This window comes from Lonchura striata, chromosome Z (genome assembly GCF_050655825.1).
Source record: "Lonchura striata isolate lonStrDom1 chromosome Z, ASM5065582v1, whole genome shotgun sequence".
NCBI lineage: Eukaryota > Metazoa > Chordata > Aves > Passeriformes > Estrildidae > Lonchura > Lonchura striata.
Window position 1 is genome coordinate 66178396 of NC_140740.1, and position 20031 is coordinate 66198426.

The window sequence follows — 20031 nt, forward strand, 5'->3', positions numbered from 1 at the left end:
AATTTGGAAGAGCAGAATACAGTACTTGTGGTGCCTTTAAGAACAGTCACTGTCATAAAATAGTAGAGCCAACCCACTTGGAGGAAAATGAAAACTTCTTTCTTCAGTATTCAAGACTAAATACATAAAGAAAAGGAATGTTCTTCTTCTCTCAGCTGACTCTTACATGTAAGAGCTCTTCAGGATTTATTATTTGGCATTTCATGGTTCTATATTATACACACATTCACACACAACAAGACTGTGAGCAATAGACTGCACAAGAGAGAATACCTGAACATTTGAAGCTCCCTTAGATTAAAGGTCATCTCTGGAAAATTAACAGGCCTATTAGGAGTGCCTTGGTTTGTTCAGCCTGGAGAAGACTGAGGGGAGACCTCATTGCAGTTACAACTTCCTCAAGAGGGAAAGAGGGGCAGGCACTGATGTCTTCTCAGTAGTGACAGTGACAGGACCCAAGAGAATGGCTTGAAGTTGTGTCAGGAAAAGTTTAGGCTGGATATCAAGGAAAGGATTTTCATCCAGAGGGTGGTTGGGCACTGGAACAGGCTCCCTGGGAAGCAGTCACAGCAGGAGAGCTCAAGAAGCATTTGAACAGTGCTCTCTCAGATACATGGTGTTACTCATGGGATTGTCCTGTGCAGGGCTACGATTTGGACTTGATGATCGTATCCAACTCAGGATATGGTATGTTTCTAGACTACCTGAAAACAAGGGCAGCTGGAAGATTTGTTCATTTTAAGTAATACATAATTTATGCAAATATTCTTTTCCATCCAAAATGGAATTTCAGTAGTAGTCACGAAGCTTTAAAATCAAACCCTACATTTGACATATTAGAATAAATTACAAATTCCTCAATGCATAATATTATTTTTCTAATGTATCACTGGCCCATACTGAGCAACAATCTATTATATAGATTTTGCATTCAATTTTTTTGTCAAAAACTACACAGCACATCAAAAGTTAATAGCACTAGGGAGTTCTGTGATTAATATGAAAACAAATAGTATATTAAAAAAATTCTTTTGTTCTTTATTCACAATGATGAAAATGCTAGGATTTAACCTTTAAGGGTTAAAGAGTTTAATCAATGTCAATGTCTGATCTTCTGAAGGCGATAAAGAACAGTCTGTCTAGCGATACCCAACAGAACATCACTTTGTCAAGCCACAAAGCACCCAAAAGCTTGTCAAGTAAGTTACCAGAAACCTCTTTGTGGTTAGAACTCAGCTCCTTCCTGCTTGACCTATTATTTGATATTTGACCACTTGGTTGCAAGACACTTGCTCTTTCCAGCTGAAATGTCACTGGGGCATCTTGTCAGCTCCCCGACATCTCGGCCTGACATACAATTTTACTTTTGTGTGCTACAAGGCAGAAAATGCAGGGCAATGGCCTTGCTTTAAATTCTGTCAGCATCAAAGATGGGCGTCACTCTTGGGTCCTACCAACAACAACAAAAAAGGAGTCTATTTGAAGGTCAAAACAGCCATTACTTTTTAGTCTTTCAGCTTAAACTAAATACATTACCTGCAACACTGGTTTGGGAACTGTCCTTATAAAGTATATAAACATATCATCAGAAATCCTCTCTCCACAATTGTTCTTTCTTATGAAATGCAGACTTGATAAAAGGGTGAGTTTTCAGCGCCTGCAGGGACCAGATTCAGTGGTTAACTGAACTTGTTCAAATAGGCAAGTGGTATCATGTAGCTTTACAAGGAGCAACCTGACCTTCTCACATTGACCAGCAGTGACATTATTGTGCAGGAAGAGAAGCAGTCACATCATTTCTGTTTTGCACAACCTGCTTAAAGTTTGCAACTAAATGCTTGTCTTCAGTTGAGCTGACAAGAGAAAAGAGGGGGCTCAGTGAACCATGGCAGGGCTGCCATGAAATGACAGGAATCATTGGCATACATTTCAAATAGCTCTCTCAATCCTATTAAAGTATTGCAGTCCTGCTTTAAAATAGACAAGTATGAAACAACTTTGATAGATAGAGACTAAAATGGCTTATTGATTTTTTTTTTAAGACTGAGGAAAATTACCCAAAATGTGTCATTCTCTAACATTTAAAAATATACTACATAAAAAATGAACAACGGCAATAAATAAAAGTTTAAAGAAATAACTGCTTCAGTATGCAAAACTGACAGGTGCAGAAATGTGAACATACAAATGCACATTTTCATAAAACTGTAAAATTAATGTCAAAAAATACAAACGCTGAGCTACAATTCAAAGATCGCAAAAAAATTACACTTTAATTGCATCATTTTACATTAATATAATTTTCCCTTCTAGAAGATTATTGATACTAAGAATCTGAAAATCCATTTTCCATTGTTCTTCTGGGATTGGATGTGACATCCAGACTGAAGAAACAGATTGAAGACAGAGAACTGTCTCTGTTTTGCATAACACTGTAGGATGTGTCAGGTTCAGCTTGCAATGCCAAAAAGTCTAGGACAGAACTCTGGTCAGGCTGAATTTCTAGCTTGGAGCCACACTGATGTTTGAACTCTTGTTTCCTGAAATGATAAATAAAAAATTTAAAAAACAAAGCAAAAAGAGAATTTATATTTACTGTTAAATTCCTTTCACAAAGGTATGTATATGAAGTATTTGCAAGTGTTTGCTTCTTGTTTAAAACAATTTGATACCTGAGAACCAATAGTCATATTTAATAGAAAGAAACAAATAATATTTTCTCAGGTATTCTGCCCAAGTAAGTGTTAAAAAAAAATAACCCACTATATTTGAAGTGCTACAAACATAGAGAACTTCTACCCCCTCTTCATTACAATTGCCAGATTTCTTTTTTATCAAATAAACAAACTTTTTCCAGTATCCCTGTCACTGTTACTAGGAAATACATGTCATGGTAACTATGACATGTATTTGTCTTGGTTTTTTTAAAATATATTTTATCACCAATTGAAATCAAACACTTAATACTCTTCAAACACTAGCCTGTAAGAAAATGGCAAGAAAATACACACTGAATTCACATTGATGGGAATATGATTCATATTTCAGTAAGTTTCAAACAGATAATTCAACATTAAAGAACTTCCAGCACCAAAGCATCAGGCATCGTACTTTTAAAGATTATGGATAATATCAGTATATCAATAGTAACAATTCTTTTAAAAATTATAAAGAAAGACATTCTGTATTCCCCTAAACAAGAAAACTCAATGCCTTGTAGTTCTGTCCTTTACCAATGCACTACATGGTGTGAAACTAACAAAAATTTCATCAGATCTTATAATGTGAAAGCATCACATGCAAAGCATAATTATGGAATAAAAAAATTAACACACTAAATGGCCATTTCAGTATCTTTGAGGTTCAGAGCACTCTTGCAGGGGACTCTCTTCAGTATTTAAGGAAGAGTATAAATGCATATATAAACACATACACATTGAGGCATAAACCCATATCTACAGAGACACAAACTAATATATATCTGGAGAGGATGAAGGGTGTGTATATTCATACTTCAACAAATCCAGTCTCAGTCTTATGTATAAAGACATATTTGTGAAAGACTCTCCTTTCCTCTGTTACCATTGCTGAAGAAAAATCAATTGTTGCCTCTAAGACCTACTTCGACAGGCCCCTTTGATATGAACTCTTTTGATTTCCTGATTCACCACAAGCTATAATGCAGCCACTGCAAACTACTAGGTTATGTTAGACTTCCATTAAGAACTCATACAGTAGCAAATTTAGATGACTGTTTGAAGTACATAATTAAAATGAGATAGTGCCCTGAGTTTTTCTAAATTTTAGGTCTGCCGAGGATGAGATAACCAGCAGGACTAACAAGATCTGTACCACTAGTTTTTCAGTCCTTCTGGGCTCAACTCTACCAAATGAGAACCACTAAAAAGCCAATGCACAAATGAGATCTCAGTGTACCAGCAGACCTGAAATGAGATCTCAGTGAAGGCTAATACACCAATTAACAGCCTCTTCTTTGTACACTATAATCAGATGACCACACACAAAATTCTCTCTAAAATAAGAATCATTCATTAAAACCATTACAACAGTATTGAAATACACAAACAACTTGTGATGTTCTAAAAAAACTCCCATATGTAAAAAAGAAAATAAATCAATAAGCTTCAAGCTACAAATGGGTTCCACTCCGGATAACAAATATTGAGGACAAATTTAAACATATTGGTTTGTACTGCTTTCAACACCTCAATTAATCAGCATACCACAATGAATGAAAAATATCATGCTATGATTACACTCACATATTACTCTCTTCCAAGTGATAGTGAGGGTTATATTTTAAATATGGCATTAAAGTAAAGAGAAAATAAATCAGATTTCCTTTGAGAGTTGAAAAAAAAAAAAAAGAGAAACTTAATGATTGGCAGCAAGTCAACAGATTATGCTACAGTAAAATATTCACTTCTGGGGGAAAAAGAAGCTCTGGTTAGTTATCTAGAGCCTGTGCTGTACTTCTTACAAAGAACAGAATTCTAATCACTGAACAGAAGAGAAATCAGATTTAATAGCAATGTTATTGATGTAAAAAACAGTTTTTGTTTTGATTCAATATCTTTACATACCCTCATAATGAATTTTAAAAAAAATAGTATTCTATAGGTTAGAAGAAAAAATACTCAGAACTGTCATAATATTCATTTTCTGAACATATATGTTTACAGAGGAATTTAAAGGCAGTTATAATTTCCCTAACAGATTTCTTTCATCTTTATTGTATTTAAACACCTTTCTAAAGAATGTCTTAAATTGACAAACTTATATGACTATGCCAGAGCTGTGGTGATAATCCATCATATAGATATGCATTTATATAATTTTTAAAAGAGGAATTATTTATTTGAAATAAGATGTCTGTTTGGCACCTTTATTTACACTGTAAGCCATACATGACTCTATCTGAACTGCTACACTTCATTAGGCAAATATATATCTAGGACACATACATCTAGCAAAAACATGCTTTCAAAATATTTATGTAATATAGTAACTGGTCATGTCCTGTGCATATGTTTCAAAGTTTAATCATCTAACTTTAAAAAACATGTTTTCTTTAAGACAAAATCTGAAAAATTACTCCATATTATGGAATAATTGCTTTCTAAACTTTAGTTAATTCAAAAATTTTATTAGACATGGACAAGATTTTCAAAACAGTCCTTCTCTATTGTTGCTCTGTGACTAACCTATAGTCAAATTTAAGATCTAGTTTAAAAGTTGTCTCATGACATCTGAGCTCTTTTACCACAGTTAAAACTCATTTATAGTGGGATGCTTTATTATGATATTGTGATGGAATATTTTGATACCATAATTTATTATATCCTTATATTATGTTTTTATTGCAATGTCAGGCTACCGAAAAGCATCATGTTGTGATCAAAGATGCCCATTTTGCTTTTGTATATCCATATTTGTGGAAAAATATGCACAGTTGGATACTTGAAATTAGAAGACTATGCATGTGTTATGACAGTGGTACAGCTAATTACATAAGAAAATAAACAGTATACTTGTAACAGTTTATCTTCAATTGCAGCAGAAAACTCTGCAGCTGAAGCTGCAAAATTACTCAGAACAGTTTCAGCTTCCAAAATCTACACAAATGTAATTTTACTGGAGAATTTTCACAGCTTTTCAATTTCCCTCAGCTATGTATGTTATTACAAAAGGTTCTTCCACTTCTCAGGTTTCCCATCAGTAATTTTTGTCACTTTAAACTGCTTTCCGGTACTCAGTTTCAAAACACAGTAGCCCAAAATTCTCTACTGCTTTCTTCTGACACGTAACATGCCACCTTATTAGAAATATATTGTTAGAAAATCAGAATAATAACTAGTGATAAGATTTTTCTGCATTAAGGCTTCTGGGTTATACATGCAATAACAACTGGCTTCAATTGAGATAAAAAAGCCATGAATCAGAAGAGACCAAATCAGAGACAAAAGGGCATGAAGATTAATACTGAATACAAGTTATGACAGTTCCCTACCTGTGTGATAGTGTAGGTGTAATAACAAGTTCAATGTTATATCTCAATGTAAATAAAACAAAATTATTGAATTACAAGGCCAAAATGTGATCTGTAATTTGCCAGAATACAGGAAACTTAGGTGTGTAAAGATGCCTGTCAGTAAACAGAAATGCAGAGGGAAAAGTCACTTTAGTTTCTTCAGAATTCTAGCAACCCCTAAAATCTCTGGGAAGGCAGTAGTACAGTTTCTCAAGAGTAGGAAGAATTTTAAGTTAAGCACAGATACAGAGAATGGTGGGGGGAAAGTGAGAAACAGTCAATATATTTCTTTATATTGATTTCTGATATTCACTCCTCTCAGCCCAACTCTACAACATACAAATACACAGTAATACCAGTAGACAGCAAATCAAATGGCCAGTAATATTCCTTTCAGCTTCCCCCACCTATGCTATCCTTGTATCATTTCACTGGTGCAATATCAATTCCAGTAAGTGTTAAAAAAAGAACCACTGTCTTTGATAACAATTTTGCAGCACTTACATGGAAACCCTATTTCCCTATAGAGAAAGATATACATTTTTAGATCATTCACAACCTCCTACTCAGACTGCTATTTCCAAAACTGAGTTCCTTTTGCCAGGTAATGCCAAGGGAATTCTAGTATGCTGCACCTTTTTTTTTTTTTTTTTTTTTTTTTTTTTTCTCTGTTAAAAGTAGCTCCAAGAGCCATTTCTTACTTTCTTACTTATTTGAAATAATCAAATGCTACAAATGGGTATTTAAAATGGAAAGTATTACTTGAGGATGGATGTCAGTGTAATACAGTGTTAGTTACAAATTCAAAATTGAAAGTATTACCTGTGGATGAAGGCCAGTAATACAGTGTTAGTTACAAATTTTTGCAAAGTAAGAATTGTTTGACCAAAATTAGAAAGTGTGCTTCCCGTATCAGTGATCTTGCAATTCTGTGTGCTGAGGCAGTAGGACTAAATTGGTGATCTGACACAATGTAAGAAAATGGTAATATTTGGTATAAATTTTAATTGTCAGCACTCCTGCCTGGATTGTGCAGACAATTTACTATCAGAGAATAATTCAGTGGGCTGCCAGCTCATTCCATACTAAATCAGAAAGTTAGACTCACAACACACTTTGGATGCTGCTAGACAACAATATTAATGGCTCTTTTCATTACCAAGAATTCCCTCTTCCACTTTCAGTTTTTAAACAAATATGAGTCTGTAATATAGGAAAATTATAATTTTTTCTTACTTTCCTAAAGCTCTTGCATTTACTTCATTCAGTGAAATCACACTCTGGAGTCAATTAAAAGCAATTAAGAGAAAGATTTCATCATATATTGTATTTTTTAAAATAAAATTATGTTTCATTCAAATGCATTTAAACATGGTATGCCTGAAGAACACACAGGATTGGATGGATTATCATTCCAGCTGAACACTTTATCTTCAATATTTTGTTGGCTTAAAGACAAATAACTTGGTTTTGCATTGCTAATTTTGATGTTCTCTAAAAGTTTTGGCCAAATTCCACACGCAGCCTATATTGTAAGCCTTTGTTCCAGACGCTTCAGAAATAGGAAGTTTCCCCATTTTAGGTCAAATTCTCTGTACATCGCTGTTAACACCAAAACATTAGACAAACAAAGTTGTGCTCTTTTTTCATAGTGAAATGACTGGCCTGTTTTGATTTTAATCCAAGAGCTTTGATTACTTTAGAACATAAGTTCTTAGTATGTTTTGCCCATGAAGCCTACCACTGTCTTTCCACTTTCCCATGAGTGGAAGCAACTTCTGCTTATTTATTTGTTTTGAATTTGGGTGGCCAACCCAAATTACTATTGCTTTACTTTGTGCTGCATGCTGCAAACAACACTGAAAGGTACACTACACTTCTGTTACGACACCACTCTATGTTTCACAGCAGTGTGTAAAATCATCCCTGCCTTTAACCAATGCCTCTCTTCCTTCCAAGGAAGGATTTCCTACTATATGAGTTTTCCCTCATCTTCTCATTGCCTTACATTGGTATACATTCATGGGTCCCTCTTGGCACTCTACTTCTTTCTAGCAAGAAGGGGAGAAGGGGGCTACAATCAGAGTCACAACACCACGGTAAGGCACCACTAGCTCACAGAGTAGCCCCCCATACTTAGCCTTTTTTTATGGGAAAACAGTTAAAGTGCTTTCCACTAGTTAGTGTCAAACTTCACATTCTCATGAGATATGTATTCAGCCATCATCCCAGTTCCTATCCAGTGTGACTGTCTGACGTAAACCTTCAAAGTTTCATTTGAGTTGCATGTATACTGCTGCTCTAGCAGAAAAAGAAAAGAAGTATATTTACATTCATTTTGCCAAACATTAGCATCTTCTGTCCAATCATTTGAATGCAGAAGTGTTAGGAGAAAACAGCTTAGAGAACAAGGGTTGACACATACAGTGTGAAATCTTAAGGTGCTTGAATGCAATGAGGGAGAAAGTGAGACAGAACCACGTTTCATCTCCCTAACTGTGCTACAGTCCACATGAACTTTGTGACAGGTCTCTGTCTCTCAGCCACACTTCACTAGCTTCTGCTGACATTCAGCTGTCAGACAGCAACCCTTTACCATGCCCCTAACATGCTCTACAGCTTCACCCAATTAACTCGCTTTCACTTGACATTGCAGCAAAAAGCTTCATAATAGGTGGTCAAGGTGCATGGTGTCTGCTTGCCCTCTAACTGCTCACGCACAGTAAAATGCTACCTTCCTTTTTGTCTGTTTGCGACGAACCAGCACAACTACAATTTAGGCATTCTGCTACTAAATGGAACAAGGATAGTGGACCTTTGCCAACAGTACATTTATCTTTTACCAAAAACTATCCTAGAGTTAATAATCACAGCAATTTTGGCAAAAATGGAAATTACAATGATCCAGTAAAATACATCAATCACTTTATACTTAAGAAAAATATACTGTAACAGCAATTTTGTTTCAAGAGGAGAGGGGAAAAACTAATTTATTTACAATAGTAGCACTTAACAACATAGAGGAGGAAGGTCTGCAAACAATGAAAGCATCTTTATGACTCAGCTTTCTTGCATTAAAAATCTTTAGTTATGCAGAATATTAATTTTTCATATGCATTTCTGCCAAATACACAATATTTTTAGGAGTATTTCTAGAAATATGGATCTATATAGCTAATAAAAAAATTGTCTATTAAAGATATGGAAATCAGCATTTTAGGATTCACTTGATAGCTTGTAGAAAAATAACACCAAACACGCAACTCACTATTACTCTTCTGACAGATGCCTTGAGAATCTTCAATTTGCTCACTAGTTCTCTCAAGTATATTTCTATATAAATATATGGAGTAGGTCAGAAAAGTCCCTTAAAAAGCTAATATGCACGTAACAAGTACTTGATGACGCTCAAGTGTTCTGTGCTGAAGAGGGCAGAAGAGTCTGGATTGAGCACTGGTGTCTGGACAGTGAAATCATGAAAGCCACTATAGCAAATAGCTTCTATTGCCCTTATGGCTTTCAACTACCACAATTCCAGCAAGACAGGGTTCAAAAGACAAACTACATAGCCCTTTAAAATTCTAGTTTGCTAAACTACAGCAAGCCTACATAGGTTATGTATTCTATTTTCTTTCCAAACATATTTACAGGGAAAAGTCTCCTTGCAGTTCTCTTTAAAAATCTTTGAAATCTTTTTCCACTCAAAAAAAATTATTTTCACAAAAAGAAGCAGACATCAAGACTGTAGAAAGTAGAAGCTCAAAAGAAGTCCTAAGCATGAAGGAAAACAACAAAGGAAATACACTGATTAAGATGTAAAGCAGACTCCTCTCATGACAGGAATTTATGGGAAGAACATAGAACCAAACTGAAAGGTGAATATGAAAGGTGGTGAATAGCAGCAAATCATAAAGAATTGGAACTCACATACCTCTGGAAGAGGCTGCTAATGCAGAAGTGGATAGTTTTGCAGCAATGAAGAAAATATAGTGAACACCTCAGTCAGATTCCATGCAGGAAAATGGCATTACTCAGACTTAAAATGAAATGTCAGGGACATGCATGACCTCATAGTGAATAATACTACTGTAGATCTTGTAAGTGAATAAATATTATTTTGGTTCACTAGGTATTGAGATTATAATCTGGTGTTGTTTGTAATCCTGAAATGACAAGAGAAATGCTGATGTCAAGATTTGACAGCCTTTACTATCTGCTACAGAGGATTACATCAAAGTTCACTCTTTGAGACAATGGAACTAGGACCATAAACTGGATACAGACATGGTTTATACAACATATCTGCACCTATTTGAAAAGCCGACTGATTGGAATCTCATATATAAAATACAAACACTTGCATTTTGGGTCAGAACACCTGCACAGTTGTATTAGCCTACAGGCTAATCTGAATCACAGTTAATCTAAATAACTGTATTAAACTGAGTAGTCTCTTAAAAAAGATCCTCTAGTGATGGAGCAAAGAATGACTGACTTATACCCCATGTTCAGAAGTGAACTAGTGTTACTGCCAATTTAATTTTCTCAAAATGGAGGTTTATTATTAAAATCATCAAGGTATTAGGAGAACAAAGGGTACCATCCTTTTAGCACTGGCCAATGCATGCAGATTTTCTAGACAGCCCACTGCAGATGTGTAGGCTTCTACCTCCTTGCCAAAATCCTGATAAGGTTCCACCCCACTCCACATAAATTAGATTATAGACAGATTCACCAGGAAGAGGTACCTTTGGTTCCCTATAGGTTTAGTATAGTTTTCTAAATTTTGTTTGCTTATTCAAGGCAAGTACTTTAATGTTCATTGATCCCCAGTAAAATTTAGCTGAGGTAACTTCGAGAGGGAATTACTACTTCTCCCACAGATTACATGCAATATATGAAGTAGTGTATCTTCAACAGAGTTCCAAAGGGCAGTTTTATAACAGTAATGGTCAGGGAAAACAGCAGGCTTTCCAGCAATATTGCTTATGAAGTATAAGCCTAGGTAAAATAATTTAGGCTCTGTTTCAGCTGATGGCTAATATTTAGGTCTTCTGTAAATTCAAGATCCAAATTACATTAACTGGGCAAGGAATCAAGCTTATGAGTTATAAACAACTTGAGTGTGGGTGAGCTAGGTTTACTTTTTCTGTTGGTTTTGGCCAAATCTATATATACAACTATATTTCAGACTAAAATTAATTTTTAAAAATCTAATAATTACTTGAACAGCACTTTTTATACTTACTGGATTCCTTAGCAAAGACTCCAAGAATTGCTCTTAGCTCAAGTACAAGATAATCTCTTTCTGTGAGGCTGAATATGCAGCTCAAATGAGTCCACTAGGCAAACGAAATTAGTATTTACTGCATACCAATCATACTTTAGCTGAATAAACATAAAAAAATGCTAATGGAATTTCATCCTTTCCTATATATTTAAGCCAAATGTGTGTTCTAAAAGCAAAGTTAAAAGCAACAAAAAAACCCCAGACAAACAAAAACAGACATGACCACCACATGCTACAAACAAATAAAACCAGCCCAAAACTCAGAAAACACCTACACATACAACACTCCAAACTTTCATCAGATATGTAAAACTTCTATCAAAAGTGTCATGAAGAACATAGAGGAAGATTTGGGAAACTGTTTTTCAGCCTTTTGGTTTGTAAAACCAAAAAGGTATAATACAAGTTTAAAAAATTAGGTTTTCTAAAACAACCCAACAAAACCCCCAAAACAAGGATGTTTCACTAATTTGGTGTGCCTTGTACATTTCAGAATTATACCTTCAATTCCTTTACTCAGAGCTTCCATTGAGATTACAGTCTTCTAAAACATCTCTTATTTAAAGCACAGAAAACTTCCGTAAATTATTAGATTAAACTCAAAATACTTAAAGCAACAGGATGTTTTGACATATACAAATTAAAACTAAACTGTATGACTTGATGTGTCAGGAAACTTCACAAAGCTCTGGTTAAGTTACAATGTTGAAAGCTCAGACTCCCAAAAGAATGCAACAGATTTAATAGATGTGAAAGGAAACTTGATGTCACACAGGACTTGAAATACTAACAGGCCCCTGACCATAAGTATATAAACACTATACAAGATGATCCTTCTGCAATCAAAGAAGACCCTCAATACTAACAAAAGCTGAAAAATTAGTGAATTATTTCATTATTGTGGTTCTGGCCTTCAGAAATTATATGTGTCAAATCATCTTCATCACCTAGCTAGGATAGAAGTCTTTCAAAGTACTGTTGAATATACAAATTTAAGACAGGCAAGTATTGCAATATCAGCTTTGTGGCAACATTTACTGAGTCAACTATGAGTTTATGGGCAAACTTCAGTTGAGACCCAGATCCAACGGTGTGGTGCCTTAAATCAGTGTGGCTTTAAGAGTTCTAGAGACTTTGAAAATAGGAATTCCTTTAGGAATTCAAGGAGTTACACCATCTGAAAAGGATGAAGTGGAATCATTGCACTTTCATAATGTCACTGCTTTCCTAATATCATCACATGTATCAGGGAAACTCTGTGGGTGATTAAAAATAAATAATACTAATATGGTCACTAATTGTGACCATATTTTTAGTACATTTTATTATTCACAGTTCATTTTAAAGGTACCCTCCCTTCCACAAGGAAGAAAAAAAAAATGGGGTGAACTGATTGCATGAGCAAAAGAGGCTCCTATCTTTTCAAAAGGTGGTATTTTTAAAACAATTCAAAAACCATCCCAAATTCTTGTAAAATAGGGAAGTGAAATTACAGTTTAAGAAGCACATTTCTTTTAAAATCCCTTTCTTTAACTGAACTGTTAAATAAACTGAAGAAAACAAATGTTATTTGAATAATCAAGATCATTATCATAATAACATCCTTTTAGCTGACATTAAAGCTCTTTACCCTATGGAGTGCCCATTTCCCATTTAAAAAAACTATACAATGATTAGTTTATTCAACAGATCAAACTGCTTCATAGAGTTCAGTCTCTGGGGAAAACAGGTCCTCACTATGATCAACACTGTGCCTTCTTTACATAATGTCTGTTTCACAGACATCAATTAAAATTTTTTTTACATAACTTAGAAACAACAGCAAATAAATAAATAAATAAATAAATAAATAAATAAATAAAATACCAAAACCCTGATGGGTAAATATTAAACAGTATCTTAAATATTTAAGACTCAACAACAAAAAAAACTTGCTGTTTGTATTCCCTTAAATCATGCCAACATTACAGGAATAAAATTATGTGTTAAGAACAATATTATGCTTTGTGCATAATTGAATTTCCAGTCTATCTCTGTAAGTCATACTCTCTAATATGTTTCAAAGGTTTGGTCTTTCTTCATTTGTCACATTAATTTTTATGCTTAAAGTACAAAATGCAAGCAAATGGAAGTAGGCAAATATATATTTTTTTAAGAAATATGTTACTCTGCTGCAAACATGTCACAGAAAGTAATAAAAAGGTTTTTTTCACAGTTGAAAAGGATGGAAACATGCACAATTGTAGGAGAAGGCAGGGGAAAAGAACATTAACAAGCCAACAGGAAAACAATCTGATTTCATAAATTCTAGAAAGGCGCAAAATAAAGTTGACTGCTGTGGTTTGCTGCTATCCTTCTTTACCCTGCTCACTATCTCCCTTTGGCCTAAAGAGGATCCACCCTCCCCTGTGTGGACTATTGAGGTTAGCTCTGTCAGTAAAATCTGCTGGGGACAATAGAGACAATACTCGGTCTCCTTGTGCTCCCATGACCTTACCCCTAGTACAGACTGCACCAGAAGCAGAAACCAAGAGACAGAGCATCAGAGACAGTTGTCTTCCGTGGAGGGAAGCTGACTGCTAGCTGGCACCAAATCATCTGGTGGTGAGACTATGATTGCCTCTGCCATCCAGAGGGAAACACAAACCCCTTAACACAAGATTTTCCTTTACAAAACTTAAAGTGTGTGTGTGTGTGTGTATGTGTGTGTGTACATAGATATGTTTTCTATTTCCATTTTTATTTTTCTTAATGTGTGCATGTAATATTAGCCATGCTACATTACAAGCGCATGCTGCACATACACACATTTCTGAGGCTAGCTGAGAAAGAGACAGGCTCCTGGCAACACTGCCCTAGGTCATACACTAATCTTTTTTTTCCCCCTGTTATCTAGGCAGTGAGCTACTAGTATAAAGTAAACAAGAACAGCAAAAAGACAACAAAAATTGTCTCTCTATTATCTATCATCCTGATCAAGTGAACTGCAATCCACAGGGTGCATCTACACATCTTGTACTCTTTATCAAAGTTAATATCTGAAGATCAGTACTGAATTTTCTCCTTATAAGCAGTGCTTTAAATACATAGCTTGAAATATAAAAACAAACTGGTGTGAAAACAAGAAAATAACTATTCACAACAGTATAACTTACAGGATCTACATTTAAAATGTCAAGAAACTATCAGAAAGATGACAGCCTGGATTGCATGGATTCACTCACCATTTAAGCATCTATCTTAGACTCATTCAGGCACAGCTATGCTTTAATCCCCTCCAAAAATTTCTCAGCAAATTCAGAGTCTCAGAACAAACAGACATTCCCTTTATGTTTAACCCACAGTTTAGCAGGGAATAATAGAAGCTTCCCAGCTCTCTTTCTTGAAATAACTTCTTCAAAAGGGAGGAGGAAGCACCTTCTGGCCTGAGTAAAAGTCCTTGCGTCCGGAAAGAAGTGAATTTGTCTGCCTTTGTAGAGAATATTCCTTTTCTTCTATAAAGAAGTAAAATTGTGTCCTTGGCTCTGTTCTTTTGTAAAAACTTTTTCCCAGGGTTAAATGTCCTGGTCTGTAATATCCAGTTCTCAAAATAACAGCCTGTCTTGCAGTCTCAATACTTTCATTTCTACTGCAGCATTAACAATATATGTAATAATATATGAATGTTTCTTTTAATTTGATGTCCTGGAAATGCTCCTTTGATAGGTGTGGGAAGAAGGCAAAAGAAATAGCAGTGTGTAGAAAACAGGAAGCAAATGTATGTGGCTGATTAATAAAACTTATTGTGCATTACCAATGAAGCACATTTCAAAAGACTAGTGCAAAGGTGTCTAATAAGGAAAAAGCCATCACATGGTTGTCTCCTGACCTACAATCACCCTCCACAGCAACTGGGGCACTTCTGAAGCATTCTTTTTCAGGAAACCCCACATAGTATTTGCAAAGAAAATAGAAGACTAGCTTATTCCAGTATTCTTCCTTTGAAAACTGAATGAAATAAAGTGTAGGCATACACTGCCTTGCTCTCCACTAATCTGCTGCAGGCAGAGAAAGAATGCATGATGATTTTTTACAGGACAAACTTGAACCTACACTTAAGACTTGCTTCCTTATCCAAATCATTAGTTTCTCAAAATTCATTTTCAGTTAGTTGCTCCTGAAGGTACTATAATTGCACTGGCCTGCATTTAGGGTAGGAGATGAACATAGCTTAAGCTTTCAAGGGTCTTGTTTTCAGTCCTGGGAACTGAGGATTCTTGTTTGCGAGCTGGTAGTTCCAGTACCTCACTAGGAACACGTTTCTAATGCCATAGAAATGCTAACCATGAAGGAAAAAAAAGGAAAGGAGATTACCTTCCTGAAAAGATGATCCTCCTTTTTTGTGACTTAGCCAATGACTTGAAAGATTTGTTTCGTGCCTAACAGCAGAACAAACCTGCGGTCATTTAGGAACTTCATGGTTTCCATTAAACCACACAGCATGGACATTTGGAATTTCATAGCAACAGTGAAGTGAGAATGTAGATCTTACTTTTCCAAAGTACCGACCTCTGCTCAGAATTAACACCCACACACATTCTCTCACATTCCTTAGCCAATTCATGTCATTAAAGAGAACTGAAGAACAGACCAAACAAAGAAAAAAAACAAAAACAAACCAAAACAGAAAAAAAAACCCCACAAAACCCAAAACAACCCCACTTAAGCCTCTTTCTTAAGCACTTGAAAGTAAAATGCCAGAAGTGGAAATGTAATGTTTAAATGCAGCACTCTTTCTGTCCATCTACAGTGTTTACAGTATTAACCCTCAACTGAAAAATGATTTATTGGAAGCCACCTAATTATCCAAACATTTACCTCTCTGCAGGTGTAAATACATGAGCCTAATAAGCCTTCCCACTGTGAAAGCAGTTATTTAAATTATATTAAAATATTAAAAACTATTTAATGAGCTTTTTTCCCCTAAAGTAAATTGAGTGTGTGCCTTAACCTGCTTCAGGCAAAGGAAGTTTCAAACATATTGGTTTTGAAACTAGCCATTATTTCCCATGTTGCAAAAATGGCAATTTTATTTCCCGACAGCAAATGAAACTGTCAGGAAAATTTAGATGCAATAAAATTGGGTGGTTAAGCCAACATGCTGGATTTGGAATAAAACTGAATTAAAGGAATTAAAATTAAGCATTATGTCAGTCAAACTTTGGAAAAAACTATTTGGAATGGTGGAGGGGGATGTGTTGGGGTAGGGTTTTGTTTGCAAAAGTTAGGTTTTGGACTTGGTGAAGTCCACCCATAACTACGTATTTTATGTCCATCAACTGTGTCACATTTGAAATTTGCGCAATGAAAAATATTTTGCATAAAATGTGTTGCTTCTGGCAACATTTCTGCCTAAATAAAAAGTTGTCAGGCAGTGTGTGACTTTAGTGGTGCAGAGTTTTGAAATGGTGGCTTCAGTCCAAGGCTAGCTAATAACGGCTGACATGCACTGGAATCTTGAGGCCTAAATCAACATTGTTTTCACAGCTGTAATTAAGCCACCTAATCAGAAGCACATTTTGACGGGACAGTTTCTGGAAGCCAGACATTACAATTTCTTATGCCTGGAGCGCAGTGGCTCATGAGAGGTCCTCATTTAATTTCAGTTTTTTTTAAAAAAAGGCTGTAAAATGAAAAGAGTATTAAAAAAAGCAGTGTATGGCTGTTGAAATGAAGCAGGCCTATGTGTTCATGCCTTGACCAACCCTGCATCCCACCCTGCTTCGGCTCTCTGCCGAGTCCCCAGCTCTCAAGTGGCAGCTACACACAGTGAGATTAAGGGCTTCTGCCAAAGTCAACAGATGAGCTGGTCTGAACTGGCTCTCTGTGTGTTCTGATTGTAAATTGTGCTGGTGATGATTAGAGAACTCTAACACAGGATGTCAACTCTTAAAACTGTCCAGAGAAAATATTTTATTTTTTTTTTAAGTTCAGGAAACTTTTTTAAACTTCTTTTGTGGCTTGGTACATAGTGTTGTGTCTATAACTTTCAGATGATTCAAACATGAATTCACACAAATCAAGCAACTATATTATTAAAAAAATACACTATTACTTGCTCTCATTGGGCATGCTTCATTCAGGAATGTTTACGCAGCAGTGCTGCTGCAGAATACAACTCTCTGACTAGTACAATACAGCAGTCTTGTGCTTCTTCCATGTGCCAAGTGGAAGACAGCCCCAAAACTCAGACTATCAACTACTTCTGTGATAGGATTAACAGTCTGGGACATTGTCATACCTGCTTCAACAGCTACAGTGCCTTGGTTTTTTTTTGGAGCACAGCTACATTCGTAACTGTAACGTAAACTTTCAACCCCAGAGGCCACTGTAAAACTATCAATATGAAGGCACCAGTCACTGGGGTCTGATTACATTTGGTTCTGCACTTTAATTACATATGGATTCTATTAACTGAACCTTTTGCCTTATAGGCAACATTTTAATCAAATTACTATAATTTTCAAATATAACAGTCTGACAAGTTTAAAGTTCACGTACCTAGAATATTGAGTATCAAAAATTTTTTGCATAGAAAAGGAAGCATTTTTTACAAAATACCAAACGTTGATTACTGTAACTGCATTTTACAACATTACACTAAGTTGCAAAATGTGATTTATAATATAAGTTGTTGTTGTTGTTGTTAGTAGTAGTAGCATTAATATTATTCTAAACTATATAATTTATACTGTTGGTTTCAACTGTTACTTGTGTAAGCAATACCAAGTGACCAAGGGATCATTTGCATCAGGATATGTGCATTCCTTGACTACATAGTAAGGCTGGCAAGATGTTATAGATGAGTAATGGCATTATTGCCCCTCACAATTAAGAGATTAATATTGTGTGTATGGTAAGAGAAGCTTTACTGATGTATAGTTATGTTATTGTGGTTTGTTGTTTGTTCTCCCTATAGTGCCCTTTCACACCCTCTGTCTTGCTGGAACTGGACAGCCTGACTTGTGCGGAGCACTTGGAGAGAAGGTGTGTACTTGAGCCCTTGCATGGGACAGTTGATGGGGAAATGGGGAAAGAGGGGCATGGCATGACAACACCTGACCTGCAATCAAGTTACAAGAAAGTCTCCACCAATGGACAGCGAAGAGCTGACTGACAGACTTTAGGAGGGGTCAGCATTGTCTGATGCAACCCCCAGGGGCATAAAAGGTGAAGCACCCATTTTTATGGACAACTTCGTGGCAGATGATTATCAGCTCCCAGCATGCTGTCCTTTCTCCTTATTCAGTCCTTTGCTGTATTTTGTTAAGGTTTAATAAACCTTTGAAAGTAAGAGTTGTTTCTCACAAAGTGATGCCAAATTACCTAAAGTCAGGAAAGAAATGCAAATATTTCAATAAAAATAGAATTTCAGGAAGATATTACTAGTGGATCCAGCTTTACAGAGACATTAAACTTAGTAAATCTTATGAACAGTTTTCTATTTTCACTTTTCTGATATTTCCACGCTTTTATGTCTATGACCATCTCAATAGTCAGGCAATTTTCCTTGTAGGCCTATCATATTTTTCTTCACTTACTATCACTTCAGGAATAGTCACATGTTCCACAGCAACTAAACACTGGGAAGTAATAATACTGAGTGAAATTATAATTATTGAGGACCATATTTACTGAATTCTGCCCAAGACTATTTCCAGGAAAACACATCAGCTCAGAGAGTAACAGTAAAAATAGCAAGTCTAATTACTTTTTGTAAGGCAATTTAAGAACCAGTATCTCCAAATCTTTCACAAAACAAATTCAAATGTGTGTAGGACTATGTGAGATAGTGAAAAAGCCAAGGAGACTGTGTTGGTGACACCAAGGTCAGAGCAGAAGGAGGGGAGGAAGTGCTCAGGCACCAGAGCTGAGATTCCTTATCAGGCCGTGGTGAGACCATGGTGAAGCAGCTCTGCCCCTACAGCCTGTGGGGATACATGGGAGATGCAGAGATCCACCCACAGCCCACGGGGATCCATGGGAGATGCAGAGATCCACCCACAGCCCACGGGGATCCACAGGGGATGCAGAGATCCACCCACAGCCCACGGGGATCCATGGGAGATGCAGAGATCCACCCACACCCCGTGGGGATCCACAGGGGATGCAGAGATTCACTCACAGCCCACGGGGATCCACAGGGGATGCAGTGATCCACCCCACAGCCCACGGAGATCCATGGGAGATGCAGAGATCCACCCACAGCCCACGGAGATCCATGGGAGATGCAGAGATCCACCCACAGCCCACGGGGATCCACAGGGGACGCAGAGATCCACCCACAGCCCATGGGGATCCACAGGGGATGCAGTGATCCACCCCACAGCCCACGGAGATCCATGGGAGATGCAGAGATCCACCCACAGCCCACAGGGATCCACAGGGGCTGCAGAGATCCACCCACAGCTCGTGGGGATCCACAGGGGACGCAGAGATCCACCCACAGCCCACGGGGATCCAAAGGGGATGCAGAAATCCACCCACAGACCATAGGAGAGGTGCCCATGCTGGAGTGAGTGGATGTCTGGAGGAGGCTGTGAGCCAGTGGGAGACCTGGAGGAGAGGGAGGGCCCTGCTTCCAGGCTGGAGCAGCCTGTCCTAGCAGGATTACACCTGTGAATGGTGCATGTCACAGCAGTTTTGGGAG

General features: G+C 36.6%; 1 protein-coding gene across 3 annotated transcripts in view; it reads right to left on the reverse strand.

Moving 5' to 3' along the window:
• Window positions 1-2174: 2174 nt before the first annotated feature.
• CCDC171 (coiled-coil domain containing 171) overlaps window positions 2175-20031 on the reverse strand; it is a 161685-nt gene continuing 143828 nt past the window's right edge. The window contains exon 25 of one of the 3 annotated variants that reach the window (XM_077790231.2): window positions 2175-2540. In XM_077790231.2, the coding sequence (XP_077646357.2) occupies window positions 2503-2540 (38 nt within the window). In that variant the 3' untranslated portion in view covers window positions 2175-2502. The remainder of the gene's footprint in view (window positions 2541-20031) is intronic. The other 2 variants (XM_085566918.1, XM_085566923.1) reach the window with 2 other exon arrangements.